The 19,889-nt window shown below is 41.5% G+C and overlaps 1 protein-coding gene across 11 annotated transcripts in view; it reads left to right on the plus strand.

The window, feature by feature from the left end:
• LOC133376937 (sodium/hydrogen exchanger 10-like) overlaps positions 1-19,889 on the plus strand; it is a 238,936-nt gene that overhangs the window by 43,791 nt on the left and 175,256 nt on the right. For 10 of the 11 annotated variants that reach the window (XM_061609941.1, XM_061609934.1, XM_061609937.1 and 7 more), the window contains one exon: positions 10,894-11,059. The exons of the other annotated variant lie outside the window; for it this stretch is intronic. In XM_061609941.1, the coding sequence (XP_061465925.1) occupies positions 10,894-11,059 (166 nt within the window). The remainder of the gene's footprint in view (positions 1-10,893; positions 11,060-19,889) is intronic. 11 annotated transcript variants of the gene reach the window in all.

The raw sequence follows: 19,889 nt of genomic DNA on the forward strand, positions 1-19,889 counted from the left end.
CTTCCACCATGACAAGGTGATGTTGGGACCTGACCCCACTTTCATGCCAAAAGTGAATTCTGTTTTCCACAGGTCTCAGGAGGTGGGTCCACCTTTGTTCTGTCTCAATCCTTTATGTGAACAAGAGTGCAGGTGGCACCATTTGGATGTCAGAGGGGCCGTACTTCTACTTGGATAGTATTTCTACTTGGACAGGATCCTGGAATTCAGAAAATCTGAGGCCCTCTTCGTGGCCTTTCCAGGTCCATCTAGGGGTCAGAAGGTTTCAGCATGTTCCATCTGTAGGTGGCTGAGAGGGGCTATTAAGCAAGCATATGTGGCCTTGGACAAGGAACCCACTAAAGCATAACAGCTCATTCTCTTGGGCACAGCAGCTTTAGCTGCATTCAAAGGAAACTTCCCAGTTCTGGATATCTGCAGGGCGGCCATGTGGGCCTCTCCTCACACATTTATAAAGCACTACAAAGACTCATTTTCATCTTCAGATGAGGCTTTTGGCAGGAAGGTGCTACAGAATGTGGTAGGGACATAGGGAGCAGAGGAGACCCACCTGGTAATAACAGCATAATGCTCTGGTACATTCTAGTCATAGAATACATCCCAGCATAATCAGGCAAAAATGGAAATAGGTACTTACCATGAATTGGTTAATTATGCTGGGTTGCGTTTGCCCCTGCCTTGCTTTTCCTCTGCTAATTTTAGGAGTCTCTTGTTTCATGGGGGGCTTGGGTATAGGGCTACGGCCTCCGCCTTACAAACTGCACATGATGTTTAGAATCTTTTACGGCTGTCTGGGTGCCATTTTCAGTTCTTTTCTGTCCTTCCTATTCTACACTTTTTCAGGCAGTGAAAGTAGTTTTGTAGTTAGGTCGCCCTTCTTGTTGGAGGTTTTATTGCTGGGATTGAGGAGTTGTCCTGCTCTGTCAGTTGTTGTTCCGGAGAGTGGGATGACTCCTCCCCCTGGATAAGGACATGCAAGATTTGGAAGCCCTGCCTACTGAGTCCAGAGGGAAGAATAATCCTAGCCATAGAATGCATCCCAGCATAATCGGCAAACTCCAATTCATAAGTACTAATTTCTGTTTTTCCCTTCCTCTTATTTGATTTGCAGTGTAAGCTGGTTGTCCCTGTTACCAGGTTGCTCTGGAGAACTACTTTTCCTTGCTGTTTATGAACATGAAAGATGGGGATGTGGCTCTAGTGCTAGGGAAACTTCCTTTTGTTCCTTGGGTGTATTCTGTCAGAATTCAGGCTGCTGTCTGTCCTGTAGAGTTGCTCCCCAAATTAGCAGATTTTTCATCTTCTCAGGAGCACAGTGTACCTAATTTTTGGAACTTTAATGGAGTGACAGGGATGAGTCCTTCTTCCAGAAAAAGGACAGTTTTACCAAGAAAAATAAAAAGCAAATTTCAATATATTGGAGGCTTGTCTCTGAAGTGAGGGAAAGAGATACTGAGAGAGGGAGAGGAGGCAGAAGTATTGTTTCAGCATTTTTGAGAAAAACATGGCGAGGTGTGTATGTGAGTGTGTTGGGTGAAGTGGTGGAGCCTAGAAAGCTAGGAGAGAGAAGAAGCCATGAGGAATGGAAGGTGAGCAAGATATTCCAATGCATGTCTCTCTTCTTTATGATTGGTCTTAAAATACATCAAAGGGAGAGTGTTGTCTTGATGATGTTTCCTGACTCCTAACTGAGCAGAGCAGAGTTAGCTGTCTCAGTTGGTCCACAGGTGAGGAGATATAAACAAGCCAGCTTTCAGAGAGCGAGTGAACAGAATTTGACAAAGGAGTTTGATGGGGAGGTCAAGGGGGAGGTCCCTAAAAATAATAATTACTAATTCTCCTTGTGCAGCGCACACCGCATACCAGTGGGACTCTCAAGTAGGACAGGACAAAGCACAGGCCACTCCAAAAGAAGTAGTTAGAAAGAAACGAAAGGTAGAAGAAAGTATGAACAGGAAGGATACTCCAGTGGTTGTGACCTGCAAAGTGTGTGCCATGTTTGTTTTCTTGCTTGAGAACAACATGGCGTACACGTGCAACAAGTGCAAGCTCATGGCACTGTTGGAAGAAAAAGTGAGAGGCCTGGAACAGCAGGTGGCCACACTGAGGACTATAAGAGAAGATGAAGAGTTCTTAGACAGAACGCTGGAGCAACAGCAGCAAAGAGAAGGGGAGGTGGAAGAGAACAGCATGTGGTAGCAGAAGAGGAGTCTGCTTTGGAGAGGAACAGCGATGTGGAGGAAACTCCGTCGGAAAGGGTGACAGGTAGGAGCGGAAGAGCTAGAAGACACCCTTCATCGGTGGAACTATGGAACCGCTTTCAACCACTCGAGGAGGAGACTGGAGGACAGCCTGTGGTGGAAGAATTACAGGAGACCCTGTGGCACAACGAGCAAGAGGCTGAAGCTTAATCAAGCAGGGGCAATGATACCATGCCCCACAACAAGAAGAGAAGAGTATTAGTAGTGGGAGACTCCCTACTGCATGGGATCGAAGCCCAAGTATGCCAAGAAGATCTGTGGACTCACCAGGTATGCTGTCTACCAGGAGGACGGATTAGAGATGTGATGGAAGGGTTGCCATCACTCATCAAGCCCACCAACGGCAGGTATCCCTTTCTCCTCATCCATGTGGGAACAAATGATACTACCAAATGGAACTATGAAGAAATCACATCAGACTTTGAAGCTCTGGGAAGGAAACTCAAGGACTTTGGGGCCCTGATAGTTTTTTCATCCATCCTTCCAGTACTTAGAAGAAGAGTAGAAAGGGAAAGAAAAATATTCCGTGTGAATGAATGGCTACGAAGGTGGTGCTGACGTGAGAGATTTGGGTTCTGGGACCACGGGCTATGCTTCGTAGAAGATGGACTGCTGGCAAGTGGTGGGTTGCATCTCATAAGGACTGGGAAGAATGTATTTGGCCACAGCATGGAGAAGTTCATCAGGAGGGCTTTAAACTGAATCCTAATGGGGGGAGGGAGATGGAAACAGTAATGGGAACAGAGAGATTGGATCTAATAGGGTCCAGTAACAGTCCTCAGAAAAATGTAGCAAGAAGCAAAGCCATAAATCACATGGTCTTCGATGTCTGTATACTAATGTGCAGGGTATGGGAAGCAAACAGGGCAAACTTGAACTCTAAATAAAGGAGGGTAGTTACGACTTGATAAATATCACTGAAACTTGGTGGGATGACTCCCATGACTGAAATACAGCAATTGAAGGATATAACTTGTTCAAAAAGAATAGAAGGAATAAAAAGGGAGGTGAAGTCACACTTTATGTTAAAACTATATATATCCATGCACAGAAATACAGGAAAATGAGCTTAGTAGCTCCTCCGAGAGTATCTGGATTAAAATTAATGGGGCAAGTAATAAAAGGAATGTGGTGCTTGGAGTCTACTACAGACCTCCCAATCAAGGAGAAGATGAGAATGTAACTTTTGAAAAGCAAATTGCCAGTGTTTCGAGGAGTCGTGATGTAGTAGTAATGGGGGACTTCAATTATCCCGATATCTGTTGGGAGACAAATTCTGCCAAACACGGCCCCTCCAAGAAATTTCTGACTTGTGTTGGAGATAACTTTCTCCTCCAGAAAGTGGAGGAAACAACCAGAGGATCAGCTATCCTGGACTTGATTCTAACCAATAGAGATGATTTGGTGGATGAAGTGGCAGTTACGGGAACTCTGGGGGAAAGTGACCACACCATACTTGAATTTTTGATTTAACAGAAGCAAAAGCTGAGAGTAGCCATACGCGCACCCTGGACTTCAGGAAAGCTGATTTTAATAATCTCAGAACAATTGTAAGGAAAGTTCCATGGCAAGTGACCCTAATGAGAAAAGGAGTCCAAGATGGGTGGGAGTTTCTAAAAAAGGAAATTATAAAAGCACAATGGTAAGCAATTCCAACAAGGAAAAAAGGGGGGAAACAGCGGAAGAAGCCAATGTGGCTTCACAAAAAGCTTAGAGATGATCTGAAAACAAAAAAGGGCACATACAGAAAGTGGAAAGAAGGACAGGCCACAAAGGAAGAGTACAGGAGGAGTACAGGCAGGTATCACGGAACTGCAGGGATGGTGTCAGGAAGGCTCAGGCTGAGAATGAGCTGAGGTTAGCGAGAGATGCTAAAAGCAACAAAAAAGCTTCCTTCAGGAATGTCCATAGTAAAAGACAGAGAAAAGAAATGGTGGCACAGCTACTCAATGAGGATGGCAAAATGATAACGGATGACAACGAAAGGCAGAAGTGCTCAATTCCTACTTTGGCTCAGTCTTCTCCCAAAAAAGGGTCTATGACCCTCCCGGGAAACATGAAGTAGAAGGGGAAGGATCGGTGCTTGAGATTGATAGACAAATGGTCAAGGAATACCTAATCACTTGGAACAAGTGCAAATATCGGCAGGGCCCGATAAACTGCATCCTAGAGAACTGAAGGAACTGGCTGAAGAACTCTCAGAACAGCTGTCTATTATCTTTGCGAAATCATGGAGGACTGGTGAAGTGCCGGATGACTAGAGGAGACCTAATGTTGTTCCTATCTTCAGAAAGGGCAAGGAGAAGGAACCAGGGAACTACAGACCAGTCAGCCTAACATCAATCCCTGGAAAAACTCTGGAGCAGATTATAAAGCACCTTGAAAACAATGCAGTGATTACTAGGAGCCAACATGGATTTATAAAGAACAAATCCTGCCAAACTAATCTTACCTCATTTTTTGATCGAGTAACCTCTCTTGTAGACTGTGGGAATGCTGTGGACATAATATATCTCGACTTCAGCAAAGCTTTTGAGAAAGTGCCCCATGATATTCTGATTAGCAAGCTAGCTAAATGTGGGCTGGATGGAACAACTATCAGGTGGATCCACAGTTGGCTCCAGAATCGTACTCAAAGAGTGCTTCTCAATGGTTCCTTCTCAAACTGGGCAGAAGTAATGAGTGGGGTACCACAGGGCTCGGTCCTGGGCCTAGTGCTCTTCAACACTATTATTAGCGACTTGGATGAGGAGGTAGAGAGCACGCTTATCAAATTTGCAGATGATACAAAATTGGGGGGCACAGCTAATACCATGGAAGACAGAAACAAAATTCAGAGGGACCTCGATAGGCTGGAGCATTGGGCTGAAAACAACAGAATGAAATTCAATAGGGATAAATGCAAAGTTCTACACTTAAGAAAGAGAAACCAAATGCACAGTTATAAGATGGGGGATAGTTGCGTCAGCAATGCGACATGTGAGAAGGATCTTGGAATTGTTGTTGACCACAAGCTGAATATGAGCCAACAGTGCGATGTGGCTGCAAAAAAGGCAAATGCTGTATTAGGCTGCATTAACAGAAGTATAGTTTCCAAATTGTGGGAAGTATTACTTCCCCTCTATTCAGCACTGGTTAGGCCTCATCTTGAATACTGCGTCCAGTTCTGGTCTCCACACTTCAAGAAGGATGCAGACAAACTGGAACAGGTTCAGAGGAGGGCAACAAGGATGATCAGGGGACTGGAAACAAAGTCCTGTGAGGAGAGACTGAAAGAACTGGGCATGTTTAGCCTGGAGAAGAGAAGACTGAGGGGAGATATGATAGCACTCTTCAAGTACATGAAAGGTTGTCACACAGAGGAGGGCCGGGATCTCTTCTCGATTGTCCCAGAGTGCAGGACATGGAATAATGGGCTCAAGTTGCAGGAAGCCAGATTTCAACTGGACGTCTTCCTAACTGTTAGAGCCATACAACAATGGAACCAATTACCTAGAGAGGTAGTGGGTTCTCCGACACTGGAGGCATTCAAGTTGCAGCTGGACAGCCATCTGTTGAGAATGCTTTGATTTGGATTCGTGCATTGCGCAGGGGGTTGGACCTGATGGCTTATAGGCCCCTTCCAACTCTAATCTATGATTCTATGAATCCAAAAGAAAGCAGGATGTTAGAAATCCTGAAAGGGGCAGACTTCTCCACAGAATATTTGTGGGTGATGTTACCTGCCCCCAAAATAATTTAGTACTGCAATGCGGACATGCTGTCATTCTCCTGATCAAAATGCTCAGGAGATCAAAAGATGAAAAATGAAATCAAGGAAGCATCCAGACTAGAAAATGTTGTTGTAATGGGTGATTTCTATTGCCCTTGCAAACTGGCTACGTATGTGTTACAGTCCCAAAAAATAGGTAAAATTTCTGGATACAGTAGGGCCCTGCTAATACGGCGGGTTAGGGACCAGGCCCCCACTGTGAAGCGGAAATCGCCATAAAGCGGGGCCCCATAAACTATAATGGGCTGCGTCGTGCGGAAATGACGTCAAAATGGCACATGACGGAAAAAACCCACCGTATTAGCGGAACAAGCTGTAAGAGCGGGGCCTTTCCCTGATTGAAAACCGCCGCTTGAATGAAGCGCCGTAAAGCGGAATGCCGTAAAGCAGAATGCCGTGAAGCGGGGCCTTACTGTACTCTAAATGACTGTGCCCCAGAACAGTTGGTCATGGAACCAACCACGAACAATCTTAAGTGGCACCCAGGACCTGGGTGGATGTAAGTGTTGTTAAATCAATTGGGGATAGCGACCATAGTGCTATCAAATTCAATATATATGTAAATGGGTGATTGTCAAGAAAATCCAATATGGTCAGTTAGTTTTGACTTCAAAAGAGGAAACTTCCCAAAAATGAGAGGTTTAATAAAAAGCAAGTTGAAAGACAAAATCAAGAGTCAAATTACTTGAAAATGCTCTTAAAACCCACAGCTCAGCTGGAATGTGTACTACAGACCACCAGGGCCAAGGGGATACCAGTTTAGTTAACTAGCAGAGTCAAAGAAGCTATTAGCAGCAAGAAGACTTCTTTTAGAAAATTAAAGTCTTGTCCAAATTAGGAGAACAAAAAGGAACACAAACTTTGGCGAAAGAAATGGAAGCAGACCATAAGGGACGCTAAAAAAGGATTAGAGAAGTTGTTGTTGTTGTTATGTGCTTCCAAGTCTATTATGACTTATGGTGACCCTATGAATCAACATTGCTAAAAGCAAACACCACCAACAAAAGTTTTTAAAATACATTAGTAGCAGGAGACTGTCTAAGGATGCGGTTGGACCCTTGGATAACAAGAGAGTCAAATGTGCACTAAAAAAAGATAGGGAGATTCCAGAGAAGTTGATTGCATTGTTTAGATTGGTCTTCACAGAGGAAGATGTAGGACAGATCCCTGTGCCTGAACTAACTTTTGCAGGAAGGAGTCTGAGGAACTGAAGTAAATAATGGTGATAAGAGATGAAGTGTGAGCAAGTGTAAAATGATGCATGTCAGGACAAAAAACTTAGTTCCACACATACACTCATAGAGTCTGAACTGACAGTGACTGTCTAGGAATGAGTCCTTGGGGCTGTAGTGGATATCTTGATGAAGAGGTCAACCCAGTGTGTGGCAGCTGTGAAAAAGGCAAATTCCATGCTAGGGATCATTAAGATAGGTACTGAAAATAAAACTGCTGATACCATAAAGCCATTTTGCAAATCTGTGGTGCTACTACACTTGGAGTGCTGTGTATAGTTCTGGTCACTTCACCTCAAAAATGATATTGTAGAGTTGGAAAAGGTTCAGAAAAGGGCAACCAGAAGATCAAGGGGATGGAGCAACTCTCTTATGAGGAAAGGTTACAACATTTGAGGATTTTTCGTTTTGAGGAAAGACATGAAAAGGAGACATAGAGGGGTATAAAATTATGCATGGCATGGGGAAAGTTTTTTTCCCTCTCTCATAACACTAGTACTCAGTGACATTTAATGAAGATGAATGTTGGAAGATTTAGTGCAGACAAAAGAAAGGACTTCTTCACACAGCACATAGCTAAATTACGGAATTCACTCCCACAACAAGCAGGGATGGATGCCCACTTGGTTGGCTTTAAAAGATGTTTCAACAAATTGCTATAAAATAATAATAATAATAATAATAATAATAATAATAATAATAATAATAATAATAATAATAATAATTATTATTATTATTATTAATTAAGCTTATAAACCGCCCGACTAGCAATAGCTCTCTGGGTGGTGAACAAAGTACAGTAAAATCATAATACAATACCACAGAACATAAAAACAATCAAAAATCAATTACAACAATTTGTATAAATTTAAGTTAAACTAAATTAAAATATAAGATAAGGCTGTTAGTGACTACCAACCATGGTGACTGTGCTTTACCTCCACTGTGAGAGGCAGTATGCTTCTGAATACCTGTTGCTGGAAACCACAGGAGGGGAGAGTGCTTTTGCACTGTATGACAGTGTGCAGACACACAACCCATAAGCTAGGAGTTTGAAGAATTTGGCTGAGTGCATGCCAGGAATACTGCTCTCCCTAAATAATACTAAATTTAGTGTTCCAAGGCTAGTTATGGTCTTATGAAGACAATAACTGAGAGGAAGATTCTGAGGTAAATAAAAGAGGATAATATTGTATTTTCTTCTTGATAAAGGGAGATGCTTGATTCTAGAGGAGGTTTGTCAGTACTAATGCAAAAGTTGCATAAGAGCTTAGGGCTCTGAATAGCCAATTACAGTAGGGCCCCACTCACACGTCGGGTTATGTTTCGGACCCCTGCTGAAAAGCGAAAACTTGCTGAAAAGTGGAACTCATTGACTAGAATGTTGTGAGGCGCCCCAAAACCGCTGTAAAAACAACAAGCCCCGTATGAGTGGGGCTTTAGTCTAATTGAGACCGCCACATTAGCGAAGCGCCATAAAGAGGGGCCTTACTGTAGTAGATGGCAGGTTGGTACTTTGACTGAGCTAGGAAGTAGAGGAGATGTGGCTTTTGAACGGTTAAGAGTTCCTAGATCCATGTCTGGGACACTCTTTTCCATATCAGTAAAGCATCTTGATGGCACTGTAAATGTGTTCTGCCCTTCTTTATTAGTCTTTGCAGCTAACATGCCAGACAAATGGAATCCTGGAAGAATAGCATATACTGTGAGAAAAAAAATGGTGAGCTGGTTAGATGTTCTTAGGCAACATTCCTGTTAGGGAAGCAATCCCACCAGACAACAACTGCATTGTTCCAACATATCAAAACTGTAATCATGTGCATACTATGTATGTATGTTTAGGTGCTATTGACATTAATAGGCCTTTAGTATGCATACATGCATATCTGATTGTTGTCTTAGTTATAAGTGTAGTTACACATTTTTCTTGAGAAACTTCTAAACCTTTTTAAATGCAATTGTATGTCTCATTTCAAATAATGAGATCTGTGAAATCCAGTCTGAAGAGAGAACGTTTAGGAAGATTCAGATGAGAAATGATTTGCAGTGTCTTTTTCTTAACCTGTTCTTCTTGTATTCTGATCAGAGGGGCTCTGAGTAATTATATTAGGGCATATCTAGATGGTGCCTTTCTCCTGCCAGGGTATTGCAGGCATCACTGTTCTGCCCAGTTTGTGCTTGGTCAAATCACTATCTATCTGGCTAACTTCTTTTTCAGGGTTTTAAGATAATGAAATTAGATAACCCAGTTTTTTGTTGCTCTGAGCTCTGTGCAGGAAGGATGCGTTATAAATACAATAACTGTAATAAAAGACAACATATATAAATCAGAGTACAGAGTGATTATTGCCCCCAATATGTATGATTCCTTCATATATTTCAGAGAGCTGTTGTGGAGTTGCAAATAGCAAAATATAAAGAATTTCCTGTCTTAATGTATGTCAACTTTAAACATGCTGGCTTTGTAATTTCCAAAAGTGTGTTACTGATTATGGGTGACTTCCAATGTTAATCATGTTCTTTTAGTACAAGCCTGGTGCTAGCAGTCAGGTTGGGCACTGGTTGAGGGCCCCAGAGGCTTGGAAGGGCTCCACACCAGCCTGACTTAGTAGAAGCGCTATTCACGGCCTTCTCCACTGCACCTCCCAGATGTGTTTCAGCAGCGGGCAGCAGTGCCACCTTTGAACAGGAGCCAAACGCACCTTCCATCTCTGGTGGCTGCCCACCATTTTTAGTAATCCAAAAAGTAATGCCCTGGCCCAATGAAACCTATAGATTTCATAGGTCTGTTTTGCTATACTCCATGTGCTGTCACTGGCAGAGGTAAGAATATAAGAAGAGCCCTGCTGGATCAGGCCAAATGCCCATGTCATCTAGCATCCTGTTCTGAGAGAGATCAACCAGAAGTCCACACGGGGGACCTGAATGCAACAGCACTCACTCCACTTGTGATACTCAGCAACTGGTATTCTGAGACATACTGTCTCAACAGTGGAGGTAAAACAGTGCCTTTGACGGGGAAGGTAGAACATAGCCATCATAACTAGTTCTATGGCTAGATCTATTTCATAGATCTTTGGACTGGGACATTGCTTTTTAGGTAGCACAAGATGGTGGGCAGCCACCACAGATGGGAGCCAAGCTTAGCACCCATTCAAAAGTGCTGCTGTCCACCAGTGTTACTGGTGGTGTGGTGAGTGGTCCTGTTACCAACAAAGTAGCAGCAAAGAAAGCATGTGGCAGGGTTCTGGGGTGGAGTGGAGGCCCATCATTAGCACCCTGCAAAGGGTCCTCCAAGTCTTGTGCCAGCTCTGTGAAAGTGGACCCGTTGAAATCAATGGATGCGTTTCACCATTTATTTATTTATTTATTTTAAAATTACATAAAACAAAACAATAAAGGCACAAACAATCTGACAAGAATAGTGAAACAGTTGAATATTGCCCTATAAGAACATCATTCTTTACATTTATGAGCTGATCAACTGTTATGCAATACGCAACACTGTGCTGTTAAATCTCCAGTTTTACCCCACCTTAATTTAATGTGATTTATCTTGCAAATGATTGAGATAATTAAGATCTATAACTATTTAATATCTCTGTATACACATACATTGTCGTTGCAGGTGTTAATTCTTTCAGTTCCTGGATTTTTGATGAATTGTGCTTTTCTTGGTTGGTTAACATATAAAATTAATAAGTATAACTGGTCCTGGGATGATAGCATGCTGTTTGGAATAATTCTTAGCACAACAGACCCTATCCTGTCTGTGACTTCTGTAAGAAACATTGGTAGGTATCTACACTAATTTTATTACATACTGAATCCTGTATAACACTATAGAATGTGTAATGTTTACTATTTAGCTTCACAGAGCTTGCTTAGTTGATAATTAACTGTAGTCTGTAACAAAACAAAGTGAAGAGACGTGGACTTTTAGAGACACGAACGGAAAGACCCTCCTCCCCAATAATCTGAATTAGAAGTCATTTTGGCTGTCCTGAGTGGACTATTTTAAGTACTGTAGGGCCCCACTTATACGGCAGGTTAGGGATCAGACCCCTGCCGAAAAGCAAAAACCGCTGAAAAGTGGAACATCAATCAGCTGTAGCGCGGGGAGCTCCAGCTGACAGCACTTGGCCCCTGAAGCTCCCCGCGCAACAGCTGATTGATGTTCCGCTTTTCCATGCATTGCACTCTCCCCCCCGCTCGCTCACTCGCCCTTGTTATGGTGCTCCTGCCACGGATCACAGGGAGGGAGCTTCCCGCCTGCCTGCGCCTGCTCGCTCACCCTCCGCCGCCTCCCTGGCTCGTCCCCCCCTTGTCTGCTGGCTCGCCCTCCGCTGTCTCCCTGGCTCATCCCCCCTTGCCCTCCCCCCTGCCCGCTCACACGCTCGCTACCGCCGTCTCCCTGGCTCGTCTCCCCCTTGCCTGTTGACTGGCTGGCTCGCCTGTCGCCACCTCCCTCGGTGGTCCCCCACTTGCCTTCCCCCCTGCCTGCTCGCTTGCTTGCTACTGCCAGCTCCCTGGCTCGCCCTGATCCCTGCCGGCTCCCTCGCTCATCCCCCCCTGCCTGCTCGCCCTCCCACTGTCCCCCGCTCGCTCACTCACTCACTCGGTGCACACACATTGCTTACCTTGAAATCTTAGAGTGTTGGCTGCAGCGCTTCTATCTTTGCCTGGTCTCCTGGCATGGCTCTGAGAAGCGGGTTGGAGCTGATGCAGGTGTTATTCCTGTGCATGCAAAGGTGATCAGCCTCTGGGCAGAGAAGTGCTTGGCATCATCCGCCCTTTTATCCTTTAGGGCTGTGAGGCCGGCTGGCTCTCTGTTGCGTGGCGAGCCTTCACTGTTGCCCCTGGAGCTGGCACATTTTCATCATCTGACTCCAAGTCATCCAAGTCTCCATCATCTTTTTTTTAATTAATTTTTATTCAAATTTTCAAAAACAAACAAACAAAAAAACACAAAACAAAAACAATTATACAAACAAAAAAAATAAAATGACTTCCGATTTGTCGCAGATCAAACATAGGTCTACATATATAACAATCCTGTCTCTAAAATTATATTACAAAATCACTTTCCTCCAGTAGTTATCTTAATTAATCATTGAATCTCATAAACATTACTTTAATCTTTCCACAAAAAGTCCAAAAGAGATTTCAATTCTTTGAGAGATATATCTTTCAATTTTTCTCCAAATAAACATGTTGCTTAATCCATCTGATTCAAATCTGTTAGGTCCAATAATTTCAATAGCCATTCCTGCACTATCTATATTAATTCCATCTTCCATCTTCAATAATCCTGTTAAGTCCAGTAATTTCAGTAGCCATTCTTCCATTATCAGTATCCCATAATAATCTTGTTATCATAGCCATAATCCAAATAAACATATCAATTAATCCATCTCGTCAAATCTATTAAGTCCAATAATTTCCATAACAATTCTTCCATTATCAATATTAATTCCATCTTCCATCTTCAATAGTCCTGTTAAATCCAGTGGTTTCAGTATCCATTCATCCATTATCAGTATCTCATGATGATCTTGCTGTCATAACCATAGTCATATAACAAGAGTCTGATGGGAATTTCCCCCTTCACAAATACGTCCTTGCCATCAAATCTGAATATGTTGCTGAAATATTGTTGTAAAGTCACTTCTCTGCTCTTCTTTTTTACAAAATGCACTGGCTCATCTCTTAAGAGTTTTTCCATTGTCACATATTTGTAATTAATTCCATAGATTTTTTCTATGTCAAGCTCCATCACATCATTCCAGTCAAGAAAATTATCCAAGACGTTGATAACTTTATCACTAATATCTTCATTAGTTTCTTCAGAGACAACGTTGAATTCCAAACAGTAAACTTTATTTCTAACATCCGTAAACTCCAGATCTTTTTCCAATTCCTCATTTGTTCCAGTCTCCATGGCTTGTATCTTCCCTTTAATTTTTCTTTTCTCATCTCTAATCCCATCAAAATCCTCTTTCACAGAATCCCCTATTTTTTTAAACTCCTGCATCATTTTGCTAAGTTCAATTTTCATCTCCTGTCTGCCCTGTCTCAGGGTTTGTTTCACTATCTCAAACTCACTCATTATTTTCTGAAACATAATTTCTTCCATGGTCTCAGTCACTTTCCTGGTTGTCATTCATAAAACCACAAAAACAAAAAAATATTTCAGCCACAATTGGGTTAATGTTTCAGGCTTGCAGACATCAATACAGCCTGCCTTATCTCATTATATATTCAGGAAAACAAAACAAGTTTAGTTCCCAGCTTCAAACATTTAGTGGCGTCGTGAGTAAGCAGATTCGTCAAAATGAAATAGACCAAAAAAAAATAGTTCCAGACATAATACTCCAAAGTTCATAAATCAAATTTGTTTATTTTTTTCCTTCCTCGAAATAAAAATCCCTCTTCCGTTAATATCTTTAGAATGCACTTCCAGGTCCGCTTTTTGCAATAAAAACAAAGATAAGCTTTTTTCGATTTCTTTCCTCCTTAGTTTCGTGAGTGAAAGAGAAAATTTTTAACTCACCCAGTTCTTTATAGCTGATGCATTGACGAATCTCTTTTTGGTGCAACAATTTAAACCAAGTAGAAAAAAATAGAAAGAAGGATGCTTGCCTGTTAGTTTGTTTTTCTTTGGAGAAAAGATAAACGTGTCACTTAATCAGCAAGAGCTTTGATGGAAGTCCGTCCGGCATTCGCTGGCTGAACTTTCTCTCATAAATTAATGAAATCCAGTCCCCCCAACAAAAACAGGCTTTATGGTTAATCTCACGTTTCTCCCTGACCGGGAGAAAATCTTATCCAGTCAAAAAAAAAACATTCTGACTGATTAAAGCTGAAAAAGCTTCTTCTGCGACAAGAGCTTGTCTCAGAGGCAGCACAGGCTAAATCACCCTTCCCGGAAGTCCAAGTCTCCATCATCTGACTCATCATCGAATCTTATTCGTTTTGATGGTGGAGACTTGGATGAAGCTCTTGCTGTTGATGTTGACGTTGAAGGTTGTTCAAGGCTAGCTGTAGCTGTTGCTGTCGAATGTTGCAATGGTACTTTCTTAAAGTAGGAAAGAAATGAACTTTGCCTCATGAATTCCCAACTCCTTTCCCTTAGAATTTCTTTATAGCATGCATTACCGTTTAGAAGGCTTGCATTCACTTTAGAATGTCTTTCGAAATTTGGATCAGTCCTCTCAAAAGCTGCCATCCCTGTTTCTATACAGTTGATAGCTTCTTCCAATTCCTTGGTTGTCATTTCTCTAGGCACAGCAGGACAATCGTCAGGATGGGACTCCTCTTTGCAAAACATCCTTCTTTGCTCTTCAATCAGAAGAAGATCTTCATCTGTTAGCCTCTCGTCATGAGAGACAAGCAATTCTGCCACATCCTCAGGCTCGACTTCCAATTCTAATTCCCTTGCCATTTCCACAACATTTGTAGTGACTTCCTCCACTGGATTCTCAAAGCCTTCACAATCATCCACAAGTGTGGGAATTAGCTTCTTCCAAACACCTTTCAATGTTGTTTCTTTAACTTCCTGCCATGCATCTCTAATAGTTTGTATACCATCTAAAATCATGAAGCCTTTCCAAAGTGCTTTTAATTTATTTTCTCTTTGCCCAGGTACTGTGTTGCTTTCTAAGGCATTTATAGCCTTAGCAAAAGTTCTTCTTAGGTAATAGGATTTAAACGCTGTAATTACACCTTGGTCCATAGGCTGCAGCTATGAAGTTGTATTTGCAGGTAGAAAAATAACATTTATCTCCTCGTACATATCTCCTAGAGCTCTAGGATGGCTAGGAGCATTGTAAGAAATAAAATCTGAAAAGGAATTTTCTTTTCCTTGCAGTAAGCCTCAACTGTAGGCTTAAAATAGTCTGTGAACCTATTGGAGAAAAGATTGCCAGTCATCCAAGCTTTTGAATTGGATTTATAATAAACAGGCAGGCTAGCTTTTGCATAGTTCTTTAGGGCCCTAGGATTTTCTGAGTGATAAATCATCATAGGTTTTAACTTGCAATCACCAGCTGCGTTCGCCCCAACAAGAGAGTTAGCCTGTCTTTTGCAGCTTTGAAGCTAGGCATTGACTTCTCCTCTTTAGCAATAAAAGTCCTAGACAGCATCTTCTTCCCATGTAGGCCCGTTTTGTCCACATTGAAAATCTGTTGCTTAGTATATCCACCATCTTCGATGATCTTTGCAAGCTCATGTGGATAACTTTCTGCAGCTACTGCATCAGCACTAGCTGCTTCACCCTGCACTTTGATGTTGTGGAGATGGCTTCTTTCCTTAAACCTATTAAACCAGCCTCTGCTAGCTTTGAATTTATCCTCAGCAGCTTCCTCGCCTCTCTCAGCCTTCATAGCATTGAAGAGACTTAGAGCCTTGCCCTGGATGATGGCTCGGCTTAAAGGCACATTGTGACTGGTTTGATCTTTAATCCATACCAGTAAAAGCTTTTCCATGTCAGCAATAAGGCTATCATGTTTTCTTATAACTTTAGTGTTCACTGGTGTGGCACTTTTAATTTCCTTCAACACTTTCTCCTTATCGTTCGCAACTGTACTAACTGTTTGGCGAGCCAAACCTTGCTGACGGCCTATCTCAGTCATAGACATGTCTTGCTCACTTAGTTTAATCATGTCTAACTTGGCAGCTAAAGTAAGAGGCTTACGACTCCTTTTTTATCACTACACTGAGATGCCATTGTAATTAACACAAAAATATTACTGACCTGTATATACTTTATACTGTACTGTACATATTTTTATATTTTTATACACTACAGTATATATTATATACTGCATATTATGGTATATATATATACAGTATATTACTATATATTATATTATAAAGTATTAGTGTATATAATATATATTGTATTTATATATTATAAATAAATTATAAGTATTATAAATATTATATTTTTATATTTGTTTATATACAGTGTATAACATAATACAGTAATCTTACCCTTTGAACGTTTGGAAAATTGCCAGAATACAGAGAGACACTGAATGCACAAACGCTGAATCAGACTGAATCACCAACAATACTGTAAAATGGCGCCCGATGTTCTTCTCTTCCTCAGCTGCTCAGTGTGTCGTCAGAGCTTGGAAACATTCCTTGTTTCAACTACAACTCCCATCAGCCCAACTGTAGTTTAAAAAAGGAACATTTCCAAGCTCTGATGATGCGCTTAGGGCATTGGGCGGCATCAGTTTGTGCACTCAGCATCTCTCTTTTCTAAGCTCATGTTGCAAAATCGCCGCAAAAAAGGAATAAGCGCCGAACATATGAAACATGGATACAATTCAAAACTGCTGCATTAGCGAAGCGCCGAGAAGCGAAGCGCTGGAAAGCGGGGCCCTACTGTAAGTGTACATTCATGTGGCAGCACAAGGTTACCATGCTTGCTGAGGACCTGTGTGACAGACACATGTGAAAATTGCCTTGTAAAGTACTTGGAAGAGAGAAGCAGGTGAGATCAGAGCTTTTGCAGAAATTAAATTGAAAATTAAAAAGACCTTTAATGTTGAATCCTGTTTCAGAGAAGGGAGGGGTTGAGAAGTAAAATGGTGGTGATCCAAAGTAAGTTGAGCAACATTTCATTGTTTCAACATTTGGGTTAGAAGGAAGGGGGTTTGAAGTGGTGGAGACTGGAAAGCTGGCAATAGAGAAAATACAAAGAGTGGTTTTTCTTTCTTATGATCTGTATAAGAACCATGTTAAAGGACAGAGGAACAGAAGTCCTGACGGTAAACCCAAAAGAGACAGTAAAAAGAGGTTTTCCCTGAGTATGATATGACTTTATAGAGTAGCAACCATTGGATGTGGGAGTGGATGAAAAGACACTGACAACCAGGAGTTTTGTCAGGATATGTTTATCCTAAAAGGACCTCTCTGAATTACTTTGAGTTGAGGGTTCAGAGACGCAATATCACCTACGTGGAGCCATACTGAACCTATCCTAGCAAGGCTGCACTCATCAAAGTCAAACTAGGTTCAGAACTCTTAAGACCAGTTATAACCTTAAAAAACAAAACATTACAAAAGAGTAAAATGGTCCTGGAGTTGACAGTCCCCAGGCACTGGCTGTCCATTAGCTGTGAAGCTGTTTTCAAGATTTTGTCATTCACATATAAGGCCCTATACAACTTGGGACCAAGATAACTAGCAGACTGCATCCCCAACTGATCACTAAAGCTCTTCAGAGGAGTCCTTGTTCCCAGTACTATGATCAGGAGATTGCTAATTTATGACATCTAGGAAGTGGGCCTTCTCAGTGGTGACACCCACCTCCCACATGTGCAAGATTTTCCTGAATTATAAAATTATACTCCCTTGTTTTTTATTATTATTATTTATTTTATTTATTATTATTAGCTGTTTTTTTTGCTTTATTTTTTGATAGGTATTTATAGTTTGGTGTTAAGATTTTATGTAAACTGTTTAGGGATCAGGTATATTAAGTAGTGTAAGATATTATTAATAAATTAAAAATAAAATTTAACAAGACAGACAGTTGTCTTTCCCTGCTTCACCAAGTGAGGATGTTTGCCTCTAGGTGTTACAGTACTTCTTGGGAGGACACACAAATGTGATACAATCTCGTTTTACTTCACATGCATGCCTTCCTGGAAAACACTGGAAAAAGAGTGATGGCAAGCATTGCTGTGAGATTCCGTCAAAAACAAAAGATTGTGGTTGTGCTTGTCAGTTTGGGGGAGTTTGTTTTTGCAAGAGAGGCACTTACAGAAAAAGGCCTCCAGTTGAGCCATAAGCCCAGACAGGTGGGCCAAAAGGTGACTGACAAGAAAACAATGCCCACTAAAAAAAATCAGAAAGATATGACTGTAAAGGAGAAAAGAGAATAAAAGCTAAATTAAAGAAAAGGAGAGTTTATGTTGCAATTGCCACAGGAAAAATACACTCTAGTCCAGTGGTGGGAAACAAGGTTGATTTGATTTAAATTGTGATTTAAATTGCTTCTCTGAAGGGCTCGATTTTAATGATTTAAATCACAGTAGTAGAAGTATATAATTGTTTAATATAACCTTAATATATATAGAGAGATGTAGATTTCATTTAGGGTTGCCAGGTCTCTGGTTTTTGCCCGGAGACTTCAGTTTTGGGGGCCCCACTCTGGGTGAGTCACCCCAATCTCTGGACTCGTAGATTTCATTTTTTAAAAATTACTAAGTTTCTAGGTGGTTTGGTTCAAGAGATATACACTAAAATGTCAAAAAAAACCCCACAACTTCTGTTAGTACCGCTTGCTCTAATTCCCGCCCTTTCAGGTTTTTAGCCGATAAGTGAAGTCAGGTTGTGATTGACATGGGACTTGTTGACCTCCAGGCAATAGCTAAAATCCATCTCAAGGTCTGAAAACAGTTTCCTTTTCCTGCTTGTCTGCACATCAGGAATTCAGCAAATTTATAGCTTTCAGCAGCATCAAGAGTACTCTCTCTGTTCAGGAGAAGATCACAGAAGGATCTTGGTAGGCATACACAGTAAACAATTTCAGTTATGATTATAAAAGTGTACATGCAGGTTTTTTTTAATTACTTGCAAAAATAGCCATATTATACATTTTATCTTTCAAATAACTTTAGAACAGAAACTTTAAAAAGTGTTCATGCTGCAATTTATGATGCCATTACAATGTGTGATACTTTTCTAATTATAAGGAGTCAAACAAGCTTAAATTTTCCTGGGTTGTTGAAGAGGGCTGTTTATTGGTCTAATTCATAGCCGTTTTGAAAACCTTCCTAATATGAAGCTTTAATCGTATACTCACTTTTCTCAGCTGCAGTGCTAACCCCACATACCGGGAGTAAACCCCATTGAATTTAGTAGGACTTGCTGTTGAGTAGACATGGGTAGGACTGTGCTTTATGCTATAAATTGATAGGACTCTTGAGTGGACATAGCAAAGGAATGTATTGTAAATCTTTCTCTCCCCTCTAATCCTTTTTTTAAGCAATTAGGCAGGACTTAGGTTGCCATAAGTCAGAATCGACTTGAAGGCAGTACGTTTACATTTACTAAGGTGTCACTGCTTTTATTTGGTAGGAAACTAATACAGGCCTAATTAGTCCTCCAGGCTTGGAGAGTTGGCCCATCAAACTAATTTTCGTGTGATGCACCCAGCTTTCCCACATGTGGCATCAGGCACAAGAAATGTCAAGCTATGGCTACTGCAAAGAAAAAATCAGGAGCACAAGTGTCCTCCCAGTTCTTCCTTGGCAGGCAAAATATACTTTTTAAATTTGGTGCCTTTTTCTGTCATCTTGCTCTTAGGGTGCACTCCTGATTCTTCTTTCAGTACCAGATTAAATAATCATGTCATCAGGTGATTGACAGGTGAGAGCCTCCACCCATATATCAAAGTGACCCTTGAAGGGCTTGCCACTTCTGGATCCAGTTCTCCAATTGCATTCATTTTCCCCACCTCTTCTCTTTCCTTAGAGGCTACTGCTGGGGTGATCAAAAGAGAACTGAGTGGGAAGGCAGCAGTAATGCGTATTTGCAGGCCATACCAGAGGGTTTCTGCTGCCAACTAAACCATTCTTTACCTTCTGGGTCATGCTAGAAAATGGA

Source organism: Rhineura floridana, chromosome 2 (genome assembly GCF_030035675.1).
Source record: "Rhineura floridana isolate rRhiFlo1 chromosome 2, rRhiFlo1.hap2, whole genome shotgun sequence".
Taxonomy (NCBI): Eukaryota; Metazoa; Chordata; class Lepidosauria; order Squamata; family Rhineuridae; genus Rhineura; species Rhineura floridana.